An 18,281-nucleotide genomic window follows, 5' to 3' on the forward strand; every position below is an offset into this window, starting at 1 on the left:
TTTTTGAAGGTTGGTTCCTTCTCACAAAACCTGAAAAAGGGTGCTATGATGTGTGATCGCAAAATGTTACCTATCTGAATTGATGGTGTTTATACAAAGATGACTGCCAAAAACTGATTATATAAGTTCGTTTTTTTGAAACAGTTGAATTTACATTTTCGGTGTATTTTGTAGTGCTAGATGAACAGTTATTTGCTTATAGATAGTACAAATCCTAATTAAACATAGACATTGTAAGGACATACGCACTACCACAAATTCGGCCCTATTTACATTCTTATTTATAAAAAAAAAATTATTTAATATACTTCCTTGAAATTGAGCTACAAAATTATGAAGTTTTTTACGTAAAAACGTCTACCTTTTTATTAAAAAAATGCACCTTTTCCATTAATATACTGTACATTTTCCATAAAAAAAATGCAATGCCATCTAGTTAGCTTTAATTGTCAATATACTGTCAGTTCTTTCCGGTGTTGTCAAATCGTTATGTTTGTTGGTCTTTTTGATACATCTGTCAAGTTTCCACAATATAACCTAAGAAAGAAATTGTTCTTTTATTTTTATTTGCAAGCTTCTTCTAGGACTAATCTCCAAAATATTGCTATTTAAGGAAAAATAACTGCTTGAATTTGAGTAAAATTTTTTATTTTATATTTAAAATTTTTAAATCATGAGAACGAAAAACACTCCGACCCCAAAGCAACACTCCATGGGCAGTGTAAGTTTAAGCACAATAGGAGAATTCATACCGATCTACCGGAAAAAGAGATCTAAACGACCTTTAAGAGATAAAACCACTTCTTACCATCAACTGGTGTTGGCCAAGGAAACCCATAAACAGTATTATTTAGGGGAAATCAAGATAGGGATTTCCAATAGCATTATAGCAGAGATTATTCAATCATGTAAAGTCTGTTTTAAGAGTAATGAAGACCAGAGCTCAATTATTTTAAGTGTGGGTAATGAATGCACAGTTATTCAAGAGTCTGAGGATGCAGCATTTTTCAAAGGTAAGGAAGTTTGGAGAATTTATAGATAATTTGCCATGTAATATTCCATATAATACATCCTCTTTAACCCAGAATTAGTTCACCTTTAATTGGGGTATTGCAGGCCTCAAAAGCTTCAGAAATTTTTGGATGTTTGTAGAATATTTGTAATCAACAACAAACTGATCAAAAATTGTTCAAATTGATGCCAATTTGCCAACAAAATGGCTTTCATCCCTACTGCTTTTCCTTTCAAATTCAAGACAATCTAATAACAATTGAAACCTTTTCAATGGCATTGTAGGCCCAAAAATACCAATGCTTATTCCATCAGATCTCCATAAATACACCCAATTTCGTTTTACCAAACAGAACAGGCCGGGAACATATATAAACGGCCAAAAAAAAGCCATGACTTCTCTCCTGCAGGTATGGTATATACTATGTTTATCTCCATAATTGTTTGCCTTTCTCATGATTTTTTCTCTAGTGCACTGGAGCATGCAATTGTAAATCAGATCATGAAAAAGAGTTTCCAACAATCTTATGGTGTTTTTGTGTTTTGTGCAATTGATTTAGGGTAAACAAATTATTATATTTTTCTTTCTAAGCTGAACTATTAAGTTTTTTAGATTTCTAACTCTCTTAGTTCCTTATTATTACTCATCAATACTAACATCTTCTTGTACCACTTTCATCTTACACTATACAGGGTGTCCGGATACTCCGTGTACAACGCTCTATCAGATATAGTACAACTCATAATAAGTCGATTTAACTAGATTTGCCTTAGTACAAAAGTTGATAATAACGGAGCTACAGGGTGTCAAAGTTGAAAAAGGAAATCAGATTTTCTTTCATATCTTTTGACTTCTTCAAACTAATTTCACGAAATTTTGTATTCAGGGGTTTTTTGGGATGAGAAATTCAAATTTATAAACGATTTTGATGTATCTTCTAGAGGGCACCACAAGCGACCATTAGGACACTTTTGAACCGTCAAAACTTTTTTCTGCCACAGTGTATGTCAATTTCGAATAGAAAAATCTTTTACCCTATCTTTTCTGCTTAAAAAAGGTATACTTGTTAAATGTCGCTAAAGCCAACTGTTTAAAAGATATTTGCAATTTTATTAATAGATGCAATTTTTATTTCAAAGCATTTTATTACAAACATTTCATAGCAAATGCTCAAAATGCGCACCATTTTATTTGTATTGTAACTTAGGTTTTTTGTTGTTTCCCTGAAGACGTTTAAGTAAACAAATGAAAATAACACTGCACGTCTTAGTTTCTTTTTGACGTTATTAGAATACTGAAGTTTTATCAAGTCAATAACTATCGCTTTTTCACAATGAATACTTACACCTATAATGAGCAAGTTGACATGTTATTGGTTTATGGATTTTGCAATAAAAACGGCCGGGAAAGTGTTCGAGTTTATCACGAAAAATTTCCAAATCGTCGAACACCCAATCATCAAACGTTTGCAAATATTGAAAGGCGACTCCGTGAAAATGGAAGTTTTCAACCGAAAAGAATCGACGGGGGTCGAATCCGGACAACTAGGACAACAGGTAATGAAGAAGCTGTTTTAAATAGAGTCGAAGAAGATCCGAGAATTAGTACCAGACGTTTACAAGACAACTTAGCAGTTCCCAAAAGTACAATTCACGAAGTTTTGAAAGAAGAATTATTATACCCTTTCCATATCCAAAAAGTACAAGATCTTTTACCGATCGATCTTGGAAGTCGTTTAGCTTTTTGTCATTTTATTCAAAATCAGCAAGTCCATAATCCGAACTTCAGTAAAAAATTCTCTTCACCGACGAAGCTTGCTTTACTAGATCCGGCATAACTAACGTTCACAATGAACATGTTTATAGTAATGAAAATCCGCACGCCCTCAAAGTAGTTCATCATCAACATACATTCAAAGTTAATGTATGGACCGGAATAATAGGCAATATTATTCTTGGGCCTGTTGTGATGCCAAATCGATTAAATGGACAAAGTTATTTGCACTTTCTTCATGAAACTTTACCGGACTTGTTGGAGAACATACCGTTATTAATTCGTGATGGCATGTGGTTCATGCAAGATGGGGCGCCTCCACATTATACCCTCAATGTTAGACAATATTTAAATAATACATTTCCTAGGAGATGGATTGGAAGGGGAAATGACGCTCCAGTACAATGGCCTCCACGATCCCCAGACTTGACGCCATGTGACTTTTTTTTGTGGGGTTTTTTGAAATCAAAAGTTTATTCGACATCAATTGATCATATTCAAGAGTTACATAATAGAATTTTCAATGCAGTTAACGATGTGAGAAATAGGCCAGAAGTTATGCAGAGAATGCACTTTAATTTTTTGAAAAGAATTAATTTGTGTATGCAAGAAAATGGTGCGCATTTTGAGCATTTGCTATGAAATGTTTGTAATAAAATGCTTTGAAATAAAAATTGCATCTATTAATAAAATTGCAAATATCTTTTAAACAGTTGGCTTTAGCGACATTTAACAAGTATACCTTTTTTAAGCAGAAAAGATAGGGTAAAAGATTTTTCTATTCGAAATTGACATACACTGTGGCAGAAAAAAGTTTTGACGGTTTAAAAGTGTCCTAATGGTCGCTTGTGGTGCCCTCTAGAAGATACATCAAAATCGTTTATAAATTTGAATTTCTCATCCCAAAAAACCCCTGAATACAAAATTTCGTGAAATTAGTTTGAAGAAGTCAAAAGATATGAAAGAAAATCTGATTTCCTTTTTCAACTTTGACACCCTGTAGCTCCGTTATTATCAACTTTTGTACTAAGGCAAATCTAGTTAAATCGACTTATTATGAGTTGTACTATATCTGATAGAGCGTTGTACACGGAGTATCCGGACACCCTGTATAGGCCTGGATAACCAATCCAGAATCAGTCACATGTGAATGTATCCTATTTTGATTATTTTCAGGCAGGTTACTGATTGAAAGTAAAAATTTGTACTTAATTGGGACTGTATTTAATAAAAATAGACAATTATAACTAAAATTTTTAGGCAATTATATCATCTTCAGTTTGCCAAGGCAATTTTTCATTTTATAGTGATCCCATTTTTTCTGATTGTAATCTGATCAGAAATTAACAGCCATGTGTCTCCTCCTTTCTCTCCCTTTCCTCTCTCACAATATCTTCCACTAATTATTCAGATCTTTATGCCTTAGCTCCAAACACATTTTTTTTGCAGATTTGCTGAAAACTAAAATATTTTGTTTTGAAATCTACAGTCAGGAGCAGCAGGTATTTGTGAGAATATATCTACAGTCAATCCCTTTGCCAAAATTCACCTCTCCTATTGGAAAATGTATTCTCACAGTTTTTCAAAGATTTCATAACCTCGACATTACAGGTAATAAATAAATAATGTTAACTGTGAATTTGCTCCCTAACTGCTCCCTTTAATCAGACATACAAAATATGGAAGTTGAAAGTGATAAAACTTTCACACTAAATGAACTAGAACAAGTGTATGCAAAATTAATTGAAAAGCGAGATTTTAATGAGTACCCCCCATTAAAACAAGAATGTCTTGCTTTTTTAAAGCCTGTTTTAAGACCTTATCAACAGGAAGCTCTTAAGTGGATGTTCTACAGGGAAACTCAAGCGAATAAAAGTGGCAAGTTTAAAAACAATAACTGAAACTAATTAATTTTTTTAATACTATAGTTTTAGATACTATGCACCCATTGTACAAACAAATAACATTGAACTCTGGTTGCAATATTTATTTAGATATTAATGATGGATGGGTGGAGTTAGAACCACCCCTAGTTGACAGTCATTGGAAAGGAGGGATTCTTGCTGACGAAATGGGGCTGGGTAAAACAGTGGAGGTTTTAGCTTTAATTCTGTACCATAGGATCAACAATCTACCAAATCTAACACCTGCAGGTAAGCATTTTAATAATTTTTATTTAACAGTCAAAAAATAAAGTTTTCTTTAACAGAAGATAAAGATTTGGTAATTATCAGTCAAATGAAGAAAACTAAATTGCCTTCTGAACACTTGGAGGAAGTTATGCCTGCAAAGAAAGCAAAGGTATGTAATCTTTATAGACTAGTTTCTAATGTACGTGATTCGTTTGTTCAGCCTTCAGATACACCTCTTGCTGAAAATAGTCCTCGACAGAAGTCTGCTACTTTTGTAGCTTTGCAGTCAATTTACAATCGAACTTTAGCAGAATACTGCACTACCGAAACGCGTGTTCGGCGTCCAGAGTGCCTGGTCCAGTGTATATGTGGCAGTATTGCAGAAACAGGTAGAATCTTAAATTACTATTTGTTGAACTCACGGCGCTTTGGGAGAGTAGGTACTAAATCATACCCACGAAGAATTACGACGCGTTTTCGGACGACGTTTTATTAATGATCTTCATCAGTGGTGCACTTAACGTTAAGTTATTATATGCCCAGCTACATAAAGCATGATGTCTCAAAAACATTTATAAATTAGAATAGTGCATTTTGTTATAAAATATTCTTTAAATTTGTAGACAAATTTGTAATTAGCAACTGCCTACCTTTCTATGTTCTTCCTTCCAATAACTAATAGGTACCGATTTTTCTTTTATAGTACTTATGGTGCAATTTATGTCCATTACACAAAACTACAGAAAATACATTATAGTATAATTTACTGTCCCAAACCCACTATTTTGTTTCACGTTTACACCTCTCTCAATCGTTCTAATCTTCTGAAATATGAATAGATTGTATTAAATGTGTGGAGTGCGGCAAGTTACAACACAGTGGATGTTTGGGATGGAACAAACGTTTGGGACCCTACAAGTGTCCTCAGTGTTGGGAGAAATCTGACCCCATCGATACAAAGGCTACTTTAATAGTGGCCCCTGCCGCATTGAGAAAACAGTGGTGCAGAGAAATGGAATCGCATTTAAAAGCGGGGTATATGACTTTTTTGTATTTAAAATGTCTTAAGAATTTTTATAAAAAAAACTATTTTATAGTTTGAAAGTGTTAAATTATGAAGGTTATTCGGCTACCCCAGTATATCCAACAGAATTGCAGAATTATGATATTGTAATTACCACCTACATGGTTTTGCAGTCGGAAATGAGGCTTACAGAAACTACCCAGGTAAAAAAAATTGTTTTATATGATATATTTTTTTAAATTGGATGTTTTGTCAGAGTTTAAGTCTACGTAATAGAAGGAAATATTGGCCTGGTAGTAGTCCGTTGGTTCGGATGCGCTGGTGGCGTCTCTGCCTCGATGAAGCTCAAACTGTTGAAACTCCCAGACGTTTGGTATCTTTGATGGCGGGAAAAATCCCCGCTATTCACAGGTGGGCTGTCACGGGAACTCCTATGACCAAAGGGCTCTCTGGTAAGAAAATATTTAGGAATTAAAGTAAGCAAAATTCCAAACGTTACTTATGAAGACCATATTAAGAAGTAGATTTCAATTTTCATAAAACCGCTGAATATTTTAATTCAAGTTTCACTTGAAATTTTTCCCTTCTTTACTTTTATAAACTAAAACTAAACTATAAAACAGCACAAATCCAGAGAAATGTTGGAATAATAAAATGCATTATGAAATGGTTATTTTATATGGATAGGTTCTGACTGCACCTTTCAGCTGTTCTCATTAGACCCAGCAGCTGCCAAGGTATTCTTGATATCAAGAGGAAATTTATAAAGTTATTAAACCGGTCAATTATTTCCAAAACAAGCAATGGTCTTATCATGTTTTTTTTTGTAACTTCTGCTGTACCATTTTTCAGATATACAGTGAGATGTTTTATATCTGAACATACCATGTTATTACCGTATGTTCCATTTTGAAAAACACACCTCTACGCATTGAAAAGCACGGAACCAACATTACACAGCGAATGTTTAAAATTAATTTTTTTTTTTAATGAAACTTCTAAGTCAATAATTTATTTTTAAAAGGTTACTCTTTTTTTTTTCGTTTAGCAACATTAAGTTACTAATCGGTAAAAAACAATATATGATAAAATCTCAAATTTTAATGAAATAATAATTTATAAACGTAAAAAAAATAAAAAAATTACAATAAATATTTGAAATGCCCTCCTTTTTATTCCAAACAATAGACAAGGCGGTTTTCAAACTCTCGCATAGAATTTCTTAGAAAAGCGGATTTTATTTCGATACAAGCGTTACGTATTCGTTGTTTTAATTCCTCCACATTTTGAATTTGAATGTTATAAATTTTAGATATGAGGCAGCCCCAAAGAAAGAAGGGGGGGGGGGGGTTGCTCATAAAATTGGTCCAAATTTACTCATACACCTATTTGGAAATTCTAAATTTAATAAATTGCTGGTAGCATTTGTAGAATAAGCAGTATCATCCATTTGAAATAACGGATTTTCAATATTTAAACTTGTAATTTCTGACAAAATTTAATTTCGAAGAAGATGCAAAAATTTCGTTGCATTGAGATTTCCCTGAATCAAAGATGGTCTAATAAGGACATCACCAACTATGCTGACCCAATATCCAGTTATATCCGGTTTCTCTGAACTCACATGCATTCCACACATTTCATTGTCGAGCGTTTTAGTACCGTTTAAAGTGGATATACTATTTAAAGAAGAGATAATCTTGAGGGTACGTGGGTCAGTGGATCACCGCAGGTAAGACAGAGTACGATAATGTTCGAACGAAGGCCAGATAAGTACGTCAGTATATATAATACAGGACGTATCCTTCTCTGGGGCCGTCCAACTCGGAGAGAGATAGGATGATAATTGGAGGCTTTTTTTTGGCATTTCCCGCGTTTTTTTCAACACAAACTTCGAAAATATTTATTTGAATTTTAACTAAAAAATTGATGTTATTTCATTATTTATAAAAGATTGCAACCAAAACAGTTGGAAGTTATGTTTCAGAGCGATAACTATCAGTAAAGTTGACAATCTTGGGAGGTTAGAGATACGACACTCACATTCTATCTACGGTATTAAGGCGTATTTATGTGTTTTCAAGTCAGCCTTTTCAATACCAGAATCAACATACATGGAGGTCAGTTTTCTTAGCAACGATTTTCTTGAACGACTCGTCGGTTTCATCAGTTCGACGAAATGCTGTAATTCTTAAATTGAACGTAATGCACTTTTTGTGACTCTCAAGTACACTACACACTCACAAAATCATATTAAACGCATTCTTGTGTCTCCTGCCTTTACCATTCATTATATACATTATTTATTGATGTTGTCTTTTTGTAACCAAAAAATATGGGAGTTTTCTCCGTATTTCCTAATAAATCTGAAGGTGGTTCCTAAGCTGTACCCGCTTGTTACTGAAATGCTACTTATTTCTGCTGTTGTTGATTACAGTTTCGGGAATTTACCTGTTTTCCAACTGTGTAAGGAAAGTTTTCTTAGATGTAATCTATTCCAGTTTGTAAAATATTGAATCAAGACATTATCCTCAATCCTTCAAATGTAGATCTTGTCTGTCTCTCACGAGAATTTTATGAGTTTTTTTCTAAATTTTCCAATAAATGATGAAGGGATTTCTGAATATTGAACTACTTTTAACTGAATAATCTTGGAAACAATTTATTTTATGTTGATGCGATCAGTTTTAATTCTTTATGTTGCTCCTGTGGTCTTTTGCATCTTCAGTTTATCAAATGTTCTCCAAGCTTCGTCATAGTTTAAAATGGGTCTCATAAATTGGGATCTCCCTTAAAGGGAAAAAGCTCAATGTTATTTCCATGTATATATACAGTTTTTCTGCCTTGTTTATTATTGTTATTATAATTTATTATTATTTAATAGTGTTAAATTTTTCTGTTTCTGATTATATTGACTTCTTCAGTTCTATGATTTTTTTTAGACCTGATAGCATTGTTTTTTATTTTGTTTCAGTTTTAAAAATCACTTGAGCCGTTTGGAGAACTCTAGTTCTAAAGTTAACCATAAATTTTGTTTATCACGGGTCAATTGTTAATCAGTTTATTTTCCGTTTTTAAAGGCTAATTTTCTTCGTTGCAGATATTTTCGGATTAATTGACTACCTTCAAATGCAGCCATATAGTGATTTTAATACTTGGAACCATATTTTATATAACCCATTCGTAAGTGGGGTTACAGAACCCATGTATGATTTCCTATCCAAAGTTCTGTGGCGAACATCTAAAAATAGCGTTCTGAATCAGGTAAATTTATGTCAAATGTTGACGTCAAAAATACTATTTAAGTAATGTTTCTAATAAGATAAATATACCGCCCCAAAGTACCGAAATGCACGTATTGGAGTTTTCGGCAGTGGAAAAATTCTTCTATCAACGTGAACATGAGATTTGTGCCAATGACTTTTTGGTTAATGCAAACAAGTACGATCCGGATACATTTTTGGATAAAATGAACAAAAAAGATTTTAAAAATGTAACTATGCAACAACTTTATCCTACAATGACTTCTATGAAATTCACTTTTAGTTAATGGCACCACTTCTTGCTCTAAGACAAGCATGCTCTGATCCGACCTCAGTGAGAGGAAAAGGAAGGTATCTATCTTTGAAAAAAAATACCTCATCGATGAAAGACCTACTTGATGCCCTTATTGCCAGAAATAAAAGCGACTGTGAGGAGAGCTTGAGATTGATGATTTCGTCTATTAATGGTGAGTTATGGCAAATTCAAACATTGAAAAACCACACACCGAATGTGACAAAATTTTGGACTTTTCCATCGTCTTTCTTTAAATTACATTTTATAATAGATATAGATTCAGATGGTTATTTTGTCGCATTTGGGAGTGCGAGTGCTTATGTAGGTACGATCAGCAAATTTTTAACTTATTTGTATTGAATGTGCGGTCAACGTTAAAGCAAACATTAACCGCATGTGCTAGTTCAGGTGCAGTAAAAAGTTTTGTCGCACACATGTCAATGCTACGGTTTGATTTTTCCTCCAGAATAAAAATGGCGACGATTGATTGGTTTTTAATAAGTTTTCCGATTTTTCTTCATTGTGATTCTCTCGTAATTGATCTTTATGCCACTTTGCTAATCTTAATAAGATACCTTGTATAATACTTTGTATCTTTAACTTATTACGTAACATAAGCAGAAATCGAGCAAGACTTCATTTGCTAGGTTTGGCTGGATTACATCTTTTAATGCAATACCCTGAAGGGGCCGTAAACGAATATCGCAAAGTATTACAATTGGCCTCACAATTTTCTCAAGCGGAGAAGGAAGGTAGACTGACTATAGGTAAGTACCACTTCGTGTATCAAGGGATATACCTTTGTATTTAAAATGTTTCAGACAAGTTGCTCTTAATACATACAATGCACAATCTAGCCGAAGTGTTATCTTCATTCACTCCTAAAGATCGCACATTGCGAGACGACTCCTTAAGGGAAGATTGTGCTAAAGTGGAGAAACAGTATATAGAGAAGTTTATGAAAGAGGTAAATGATGACCAGAGAAGTGTTAGTTTCAAATTAGTATACCAAGTTTTCGTTCTGTCATCATTATTTAAATCGTAAAAGTTAAACAGCATTTAGTAATTTTTAATTGTGGCCTAATCAGAGAGGTTACTCTATTATTTGAATTTTTTTCATATTATAATTCTCATATTCTTGTTTTTTAAACATCTTTTGACCCTTAAAATTCATTATTCTAGACTGCTTCCGGTATAGATCTGTGTGCAGCATTGACAAACAGCATAATAACACATAAAAAAGAACTTAGTGGAAAATTTGGTGAATGGTACTCAAATGGGTGCGATTGGGTCTCTTCAAATAATTTGGACACTGACTTAATCAGCAGAGTAGAGATAGCAGCTGAAGTCGCCAATGTTCCTTTTGATATGAGGTAATTCTCCTCGTAGAGTTGTAAACCTCTCATTAAAACGTAATTATTCACAGTATTAAAGGTAAAAATAGTCGCACTGTGCTGCGCATAGTGTACGTTTGGCATCAGGATTTGGAAGAGTCTCGTGACCGATTATGCGACGCAATAAAAGCGCTTTACGAGGAAATTCCGGGATCAAAACATATACAGATAGGCCATGGAGTCGTTGAAAAGGCGATGGATTGCCATTTGAGGCCACAGAAATCAAAAAAAAGCAAAAAGACGGTTCGCAGGTGCGCAGTATGTTTGGCAAATGGTATGGAAACATTCGGAAAGTTTGGAAGACTTTTCGAGTTATTTTTTTATAGTTAAACTAAAGGATTACGAACTAAAACTTTACACAATGAAAAAGAGGATTCAAGACTCAGAGGATTGGAGTTTGCAAGGTAGTTGGAAACCGCGATTGGAAGAACTGATTCTTAGAGGTAAGTCAAGCACAGTTTTTTTCTTTTTTTAATTTTTACACAAGGAATATTTCTTTAAATTTATGTCACATGTTTGGGAAGCACCCTTCATAATACTAATTGAAATAATTCCTCTTTACATAGGTTTATTGGGATTATTAAAGTCAAAAAACTTCAATGGTACCTGCATACAAGATGGTGAAACTCACATGCGGCTCATAGAATCGATGAAGAAAGAGTTTAAAGTAAGTGCATTTGTCGCTTTCTGAAAAAAATATAAATATTATTTTTATCTATAAAAAATAATCAAATTAATCAAAACCCTATATATGAGTTTTTAATGCGTATTAGGAACTTCGAAAAGTGTGGACGTTGTTAGATCGACAAATCTGCGCCCAAGATGAACTCGACATTTGCAAAGTTAGACTACAACTTAAAACTGGCAACGAAAAGACCGACTCTGCCAATAGGACTTTGAAAAATCTGAGCTACGACCAACCTGGCCATTGCGAACATATCAATTTAATATCGCCTGCTGAGGTATTTATTGTGCTACTATTTCCAAATTGTTTTTGGACTAATTTCAATAATTGCAGCTGCCCCATCAAGAACTAATTTTAAGATCCGAGGAAACAAGACAGAATTCTCGTTTGGAGGCATTGTTGGGAACGAGAAATTATTTAGGTTTGTTCAGATTTGCCTCAAATCAATTGAAAATATTTGAGTGTTGGGGGAGACTCTAACAGGAACAAAATATTTTTTGAGGTGAATCAACCAACAAATACTAATCGATACAGATACTATGGAGATCATACTTAAATGGTGGATATTAACACAGACACGATTCTTTTTTCTGTCCTCCTTATATTTTTCAGTGCTTGTCAGTCCATATTTCAACTTACCTCAACCAACCAAACTGAATTGAGACGTTTTGAAAATTCTGAATTAATTTTCTTTAATACATCCACAGGGATTAGAGTTTACGCTACAAACATCACGTAATTCCATTATTATTTGTACACCCTGTATATGACCTCACTATCCACTGCATTAAATTTTAATATTCATTAAAAAATTTTACTAATATCTAGAACCAAAAATGACCTTAGCTTTCTTTATTACCATACCAACCGGTGATAGAATCCCATTCTATCTCTGCTGGATACCTCGAATCCAGACCATAAAATGATCTACTTATAGGAACACTTCGGCAGCAACAGTTTGAAGGTTTTACTCCAGATCCCTGTCCCGTATGTCGCAGCCCTCTTATAAATACTTGGGCAATATTATCATGCGCCCATACTTATTGCATGGACTGTTTTCAAACTTTATTCGCAAAAGTAAGTTTCGATTGTTGCAAAAATCGGCACATTATAAAGAATAATTGTAATTTCAAGGCAGAGACTAAAATTCAATGCTGTGTATGTCGAGCCAAGCATAATCTACAAGATGTGGCATATATTAATAATAGACTCGGCTCTGAATCAAAGAATGATCCTTTAGATGAATCAGAAACCATCGTTGTTGGGAGTTACTCCCGAAAAGTTGATGCAGTATTGAGGTTATTGCTAAAACTGAGGAAAAGTGATCCAAATGTTAAGGCAATTAAACATTACTAATAAGATTTTTAAAAATTGTCGATCAACTAAGACTTTCAGGTTTTGCTTTTTTCGGCTTGGTCTCAGGTGCTTAAGTTACTTAAAACCGCCTTAGAACAAAACGACATCAACGTCGAACTGGCTGATGCTACTACCAGCTTTGAAAAACGTATAGAAACATTTAAGGTAAGACCTCAAAATTGGAGTAGGTTCCCGCTAATTTGAGGCATCAATTTCAGGATCCATTTCAAAAAATCACCGTCCTTCTCCTTCCAATTCGACTGGGTTCTAAAGGACTAAACCTTATTGAAGCCACTCACGTGATTCTTCTCGAACCCTTGTTGAATCCTGCAGACGAATTGCAAGCGATAGGGCGAGTTCATAGGATTGGCCAGACCAAGTACAATGTTGCATTATTGTTACATATTCATTTTTTTTTTTAATTTTCAGACCGACAGTTGTCTATAAATTTTTAATAAGCAACACCATTGAAGAATCTGTGCATAATGCTACGAGTTCAAACACGAGCGGTTGGGAAAAAGGAAAAGTTACTGTGGGGCAATTAAAAAGCTTATTTGCAAACAGTTTTGAAGACGTTAACGAGTCGCAAGAAGAAGCTTCAACTTCCGAAATTACAACCACGCAAATAGTAGAGGTGCCAGATAATCCGTTGGTTGAAACAGACACGGGCAGTGGTAGTGCTGAGGGCAGAGAATAAAAGGTCGATGCTAATGTCGTTATATTAGTTAATATGAGTCCATCCGATCTTTGTTTCAGTATTATTTTGATCTCTCTTGAATTTCAATTTATCATCTGTGGGAAATAATGTAAAAGTTTGGAGTTTTTATCTGCTTGAAAATTTGTATTTTGTTATTTTATTCCTTACGCCGTATTCATTGTATCTATTTATGCATAATCACTAAACATTCCAAATTCATATTAATTAGTTTTGCTTTGTATTTTACAATATCACTTTTAAAACAGGAAATTATTTTGATTTTACTTTATTTAACAAGGAATTGAGTTTTAGAATTAAGTACACCACACCTCAATCATATATTAATGTAAAATAAACGTTTAACGTCATTTGCAAAAAAATACCATACAATTTCTTGCTGTATACTTCTCCCAATATTACTCAAATGCATGCTAGAGATGGAGCACCTTGTTTCCTCAGGTTTTAATTGGAGGATAGCACTCTGAAGGGACTTGAAATGAGTTTCATTACAGTGCAATGTAGTCAACTCCGTTTTGAAATTACAAGACTTTAAAAATTACCCAAAAAATACATTGGGCAGTTTGAGATATGAGTAGTTTGATGGATATTAGGCCAAGAATTCCCAAAGCCACAAACAAAAATTCATATATTTTTTACTTTCCATAACTTTTACGTATTATGCACTATGGAAACCCACCATTAGACGAAATAAAACAATTGTTTGGTTACAAATAACGGTTGTCATTGTCATAATTGCTGAAAAAGATTCACCGCTTTCCAGTGTTACTTATTTTTTAATTTTGAAGGCAGTAACTTAACAATGAAATCAGACAAGCTGTATAATGACCAATAATAATCATAAAGTTCTAATCTTTGTATTAAGCTTGAATTTTTGTTATAATACAATTGACTTAAATGCAGCTGAACTGCAATATTTAGCCGATCATTTGACACCTGAAGAATGTCGCAAACTAGTAGCAGCTGCCCATTTTCAAGGTTTTGACCAACCTAATGCACTTGATCAAGCAGGTGAGTAAAACCTTTTAAGAATAACAGCGAAAAATTACTTTCCGAGAATATGTGATTAAAGATTGGGGGACCAGGAAAAAGATATTTCGTTTAATACACTTTAACTTCTTTAGGATTCGAAATAGTTGTATAGGGCTCAATGCACTGTAAGTCATAAGTGAAAAAGACGCTGTCATTATTCGCTGCCTTTGACTTGTCTGGATTTATTAATTTACTCGTGATTTTAAGAGAGAAAAATACCAAAAGATATTCCTTGTCTCGAGCATTTGCATCATTGGAATTCCCAAACAGGTGAAGGCAAAGGAGAAACGCACGAGATACTGGAACATAGATTGAGGCAGATTGGCAAGAGCGAATTAGCAGATTGGTTAGGAAAAGCAGTATTTCACGAACTAGGGAGTGAATTGCAAAAAGCTATTCAAGAAGGGCTAATTAACTTTGTAACTACGGAAAATAGGTTAGTATGGTATCTGCCAGTAATTGATAACCGTTCATTTTTACTTTTATCTTATCTGAGACATTCCGTTACATTTCCAAACTCTACTAAATGTCGTTGTTAATTGAACGCCCTGTATTGAAGATTTTTTAATTAATAGTGCAAAGTTAGCTGTGCGTAATACTTCGCGACACGGCTATTAGCTCATTCAATAAGGTGGCTTAACATAATATCTGGTAATGTGATGCTAATAATTATTTATTACGTATCGTCCAAATATAAGGAAAAATTACTTGTTATTCATTTCAATTGGGTCCATTTATCATATGACCATTAGTTAGTATATAAATAAAATTGTATCACATCTCCAAATTTAATACTTAAAACAACTCTGTAAAGTATTTGGAAGCTTTAAACCCTTTGCATTTTATAATTTATGACACGTACTGAATTGTAATTTATAGTAGAATATCTTAGGAATACAACATTTCTTATAAAATTGCAGGTAGACGTCGACTTAGTGTTCGCTTTTCACATGTTTAAAACCCATTTTGAATCACCATAAACTGATTCGATTAAAAAAAATATACTAACTTTGAATTTTTTAACTGGGCGGTTACATTTTGGCATTAACAGTCACATTTTCTTTCACTTACCCCGTGTAATTGAAAGTTTCAAATGAGGAACATACAAAAACAAAATCGACGTGCGTGAGCGATTTTGCTATAATTGTTTAATTCCAAAGATATTTTGCTATATTGCATAATAAATCACCACCCTGTACAAATGGCTTGCAGCTCAGAAGTCCCAGTTATTACATTGGAACCCCTTGAACCGAAAATTGAAAATCCCTCTAATTATAATATAATGGACTATTTTCTGTATTGTTTAGCAGCAGGAATTGGACTAACCATTCTCGGGTTATTGCTAAAACTAATATTAAATAAGTTAAGGCAGAAGTTGAAACAAAGGTAAGAGTGTAACTTTCCTTTTTTTAAAGGATTTTTTCAAGTTTCATTTCCTCAGCATGCACAACTGATCTTGAATTTTTGTCATTTAGAACCGATCAAGTCTCTAAATTTTGTTTTACCTACTTAAAATTCGTAAAAATCGAATATGCTGCTATTTTTTTGCAACAATATTACACCTTCGAAAAATTCCAGATATACAGAAATTTCATTGCGCTAAACATAATTTCTATGCACTTCAGAATTAATTTTGCATTAAGATCATTAAAACTGTCTGCATTTATATTTTTAGGAAACGTCGAACCCCAGAAGAACACGAACTGCTAGAAACTTATAGTTCAGGCTCAGAATTTGAAGATAATAAATTTGACATGAGAACCTTTACTTCAAGTACGAAGATGACCACGTAGTTAACTAATTATCACTTTGTAGGGATATTTATTACTAAAAGACAACCTTAAATTATCATTTATTTAAAAAACTTGTTTTATTTCACCTCTTTCACTTGGAGACCTGAAACAAACAGGAAACGATTTCAGGAACTTATTTCTAGATTGAATATTAAAATTATTTAATTAATGGTTTTATAACTTGCGTGGATTGTGCACGCGTCCTAATAAAGGTGGAGGCCAATAGACATAGACATATATATATATAAACTTATAAAAAAATACATTTAAACATTTTAAGATAGAATAAGTACAATTTTATTTTTGCATATTTATGGTTGATTTACCTCAATATATATACTAACCTGGTGGAAGTGACTGCTTTAGTTTTTCGGCCTTTTCCTTATCTGTTATTACCAAAGTATACAAAAATCTTGAACATCGCACCTTGAATTTGGTATTTTCAGCGTTTTTCTTTATTTTAACAGCTGTAATGAGAAAAACTTATGTAGTATTAATCATATTCTAGCACTGCACAACTCTTATTATTACTATAATATTCTTTTCTCTTCAAAGTATGATCAATTGTTGGAAAACAAAGAACTCCCTATAAAGTTTGAATGATACCCCTGTTTAACTTATTTTATATTGGAAAATTTTGAAAAACCTATTAAACCTACATTATGACTTTCCTTTTAAGAGATATCCTAGTGCTTGTGGCTCTGTAAAAATTTTCAGAGAGTTTTTTACAACTGGATATTATGTTTCCTCTTAAAAATTTGAGTAGAAAAAAAAGGAAATTTTTGGCATTTCCTCAATCTAAAGAAATTTTGAGAGTAGAAGTTCCATTTTGACCCAAAAAAATGTTTTTAAAAATACTTATATGTTTTTATATCCATAAATTGTTTTGACATTGCATGCTATTGAGTTTGACGTTAATTTTTCGTGATATTTACATTTACTGCAATTTCCCCTACTTTTTAATAAAAGTTCAGTCAAAAAGCAAAAAAAAAATTTGAGCATACATTTTTAGAAAATGGAAGTAGTCTCACAAACATGTGCTTAGATCTTGTTTTTTGACTAGAAATTTTGCTCTTTACATAAAATTTTCAAACAGTAAACTTGGAACTCGTGATTTTTACAATATTGAATTAAAATTACCAAAACCTTAAGGAAAAGCACATTGATACTTACATTTGGCATCTTTCCTTCTGGCTGTGAGAAGGAAATCCTTAATTTCTGTCAGCTCTCGTGGCTAGAAAAAAATAATAAATTAGTGTGCATTAGAACCAAATTATTAATGTGCTCCTAACTTTAACATCCAGTTTTCACGAACTTAACCTCTAACACGGCTGTATTTCAATGATTCTATGAAAATTATTACGGCTTACCATTTTAGGGCTTCGGTCCTTAGGAGTTGAAGAGTGGTTGAGATGGGTTAACTACTGGAATAACCAACTGTAAGAAAATGGAATTTGTATAAATTTAATTATTCTATGTTATGCATGTGGGAAATGTAAAATATATAACGGTAATTATGCAACACCATCAAACGTTGGGGTATTTCACCATTTTGTCTAAAAGTATTTTTAATTTTCTAAGATGATTGAAGAAGAAATTAAATAAATATTTTACCTTCCAGTTAATTTGTTTACAAATTATCAAAAGAAGGAAAATACTTCGATTTTTTTGACATAACAGACATATGACGTTGACGTATGAGTGGTAACGTCTAATTCTACTAGCCATGAAATATCTCTAGATACCACGTTATTCGAAGTATTTTCTATTGGTATCATCAGAGAAACTATTTTAAATATTTTTTAAA

The 18,281-nt window shown here is 33.1% G+C and overlaps 3 protein-coding genes across 8 annotated transcripts; 2 read left to right on the forward strand and 1 right to left on the reverse strand.

Moving 5' to 3' along the window:
- Nucleotides 1–505: 505 nt before the first annotated feature.
- LOC136338925 (E3 ubiquitin-protein ligase SHPRH) lies at nt 506–14,278 on the forward strand. Of its 4 annotated transcripts, none has more exons than XM_066281741.1 (25): nt 508–1,013; nt 4,235–4,396; nt 4,454–4,663; nt 4,714–4,938; nt 4,995–5,086; nt 5,138–5,306; nt 5,757–5,952; nt 6,015–6,144; nt 6,198–6,393; nt 9,042–9,205; nt 9,264–9,434; nt 9,488–9,671; nt 10,147–10,266; nt 10,321–10,466; nt 10,682–10,872; nt 10,926–11,167; nt 11,220–11,336; nt 11,460–11,560; nt 11,667–11,855; nt 11,912–11,999; nt 12,516–12,655; nt 12,713–12,916; nt 12,974–13,099; nt 13,153–13,313; nt 13,364–14,278. In XM_066281741.1, exons 1-25 carry the CDS (start codon nt 674–676, stop codon nt 13,629–13,631), a joined length of 4,332 nt encoding a protein of 1,443 aa, XP_066137838.1. In that variant the 5' UTR covers nt 508–673; the 3' UTR covers nt 13,632–14,278. The 4 variants fall into 4 exon arrangements, with proteins under 4 accessions (XP_066137841.1, XP_066137838.1, XP_066137840.1 ...); XM_066281743.1 differs by having other exon boundaries at nt 4,720–4,938; XM_066281742.1 differs by having other exon boundaries at nt 4,454–4,660.
- Nucleotides 14,279–14,472: 194 nt separating this feature from the next.
- LOC136338927 (uncharacterized) lies at nt 14,473–16,827 on the forward strand. Of its 3 annotated transcripts, none has more exons than XM_066281746.1 (4): nt 14,473–14,660; nt 14,889–15,117; nt 15,894–16,067; nt 16,357–16,827. In XM_066281746.1, the coding sequence occupies exons 1-4, from the start codon at nt 14,474–14,476 to the stop codon at nt 16,472–16,474; spliced, it is 708 nt and encodes a 235-aa protein (XP_066137843.1). In that variant the 5' UTR covers nt 14,473; the 3' UTR covers nt 16,475–16,827. The 3 variants fall into 3 exon arrangements, with proteins under 3 accessions (XP_066137843.1, XP_066137844.1, XP_066137845.1); XM_066281747.1 differs by having other exon boundaries at nt 14,952–15,117; XM_066281748.1 differs by lacking the exon at nt 15,894–16,067.
- RpL38 (ribosomal protein L38) lies at nt 16,518–18,178 on the reverse strand. Its single transcript, XM_066281749.1, has 5 exons — nt 18,089–18,178; nt 17,845–17,911; nt 17,648–17,708; nt 16,819–16,941; nt 16,518–16,577 (listed from the first exon to the last, which is right to left on the reverse strand). The coding sequence occupies exons 2-5, from the start codon at nt 17,845–17,847 to the stop codon at nt 16,552–16,554; spliced, it is 213 nt and encodes a 70-aa protein (XP_066137846.1). The 5' UTR covers nt 17,848–17,911; nt 18,089–18,178; the 3' UTR covers nt 16,518–16,551.
- Nucleotides 18,179–18,281: the final 103 nt, after the last annotated feature.

Source organism: Euwallacea fornicatus, chromosome 4 (genome assembly GCF_040115645.1).
Source record: "Euwallacea fornicatus isolate EFF26 chromosome 4, ASM4011564v1, whole genome shotgun sequence".
NCBI classification, from domain to species: Eukaryota; Metazoa; Arthropoda; class Insecta; order Coleoptera; family Curculionidae; genus Euwallacea; species Euwallacea fornicatus.

Bases quoted from the DNA above. Each gene is read 5' to 3' on its own strand.
- LOC136338925 (XM_066281741.1), top strand. From the start codon at position 674: ATGAGAACGAAAAACACTCCGACCCCAAAGCAACACTCCATGGGCAGT. The intron at 11,168-11,219 runs GTATGGAAACAT...ATTTTTTTATAG, and splicing joins CGCAGTATGTTTGGCAAATG to TTAAACTAAAGGATTACGAA. The intron at 13,314-13,363 runs GTACAATGTTGC...TTTAATTTTCAG, and splicing joins CATAGGATTGGCCAGACCAA to ACCGACAGTTGTCTATAAAT.
- LOC136338927 (XM_066281746.1), top strand. From the start codon at position 14,474: ATGACCAATAATAATCATAAAGTTCTAATCTTTGTATTAAGCTTGAAT. The intron at 15,118-15,893 runs GTTAGTATGGTA...AATGGCTTGCAG, and splicing joins TTTGTAACTACGGAAAATAG to CTCAGAAGTCCCAGTTATTA. The intron at 16,068-16,356 runs GTAAGAGTGTAA...TTATATTTTTAG, and splicing joins AGGCAGAAGTTGAAACAAAG to GAAACGTCGAACCCCAGAAG.
- RpL38 (XM_066281749.1), bottom strand. The intron at 16,942-17,647 runs GTAAGTATCAAT...TTCTCATTACAG, and splicing joins CAGAAGGAAAGATGCCAAAT to CTGTTAAAATAAAGAAAAAC. The intron at 16,578-16,818 runs GTTAGTATATAT...TGTTTGTTTCAG, and splicing joins AAAGCAGTCACTTCCACCAG to GTCTCCAAGTGAAAGAGGTG.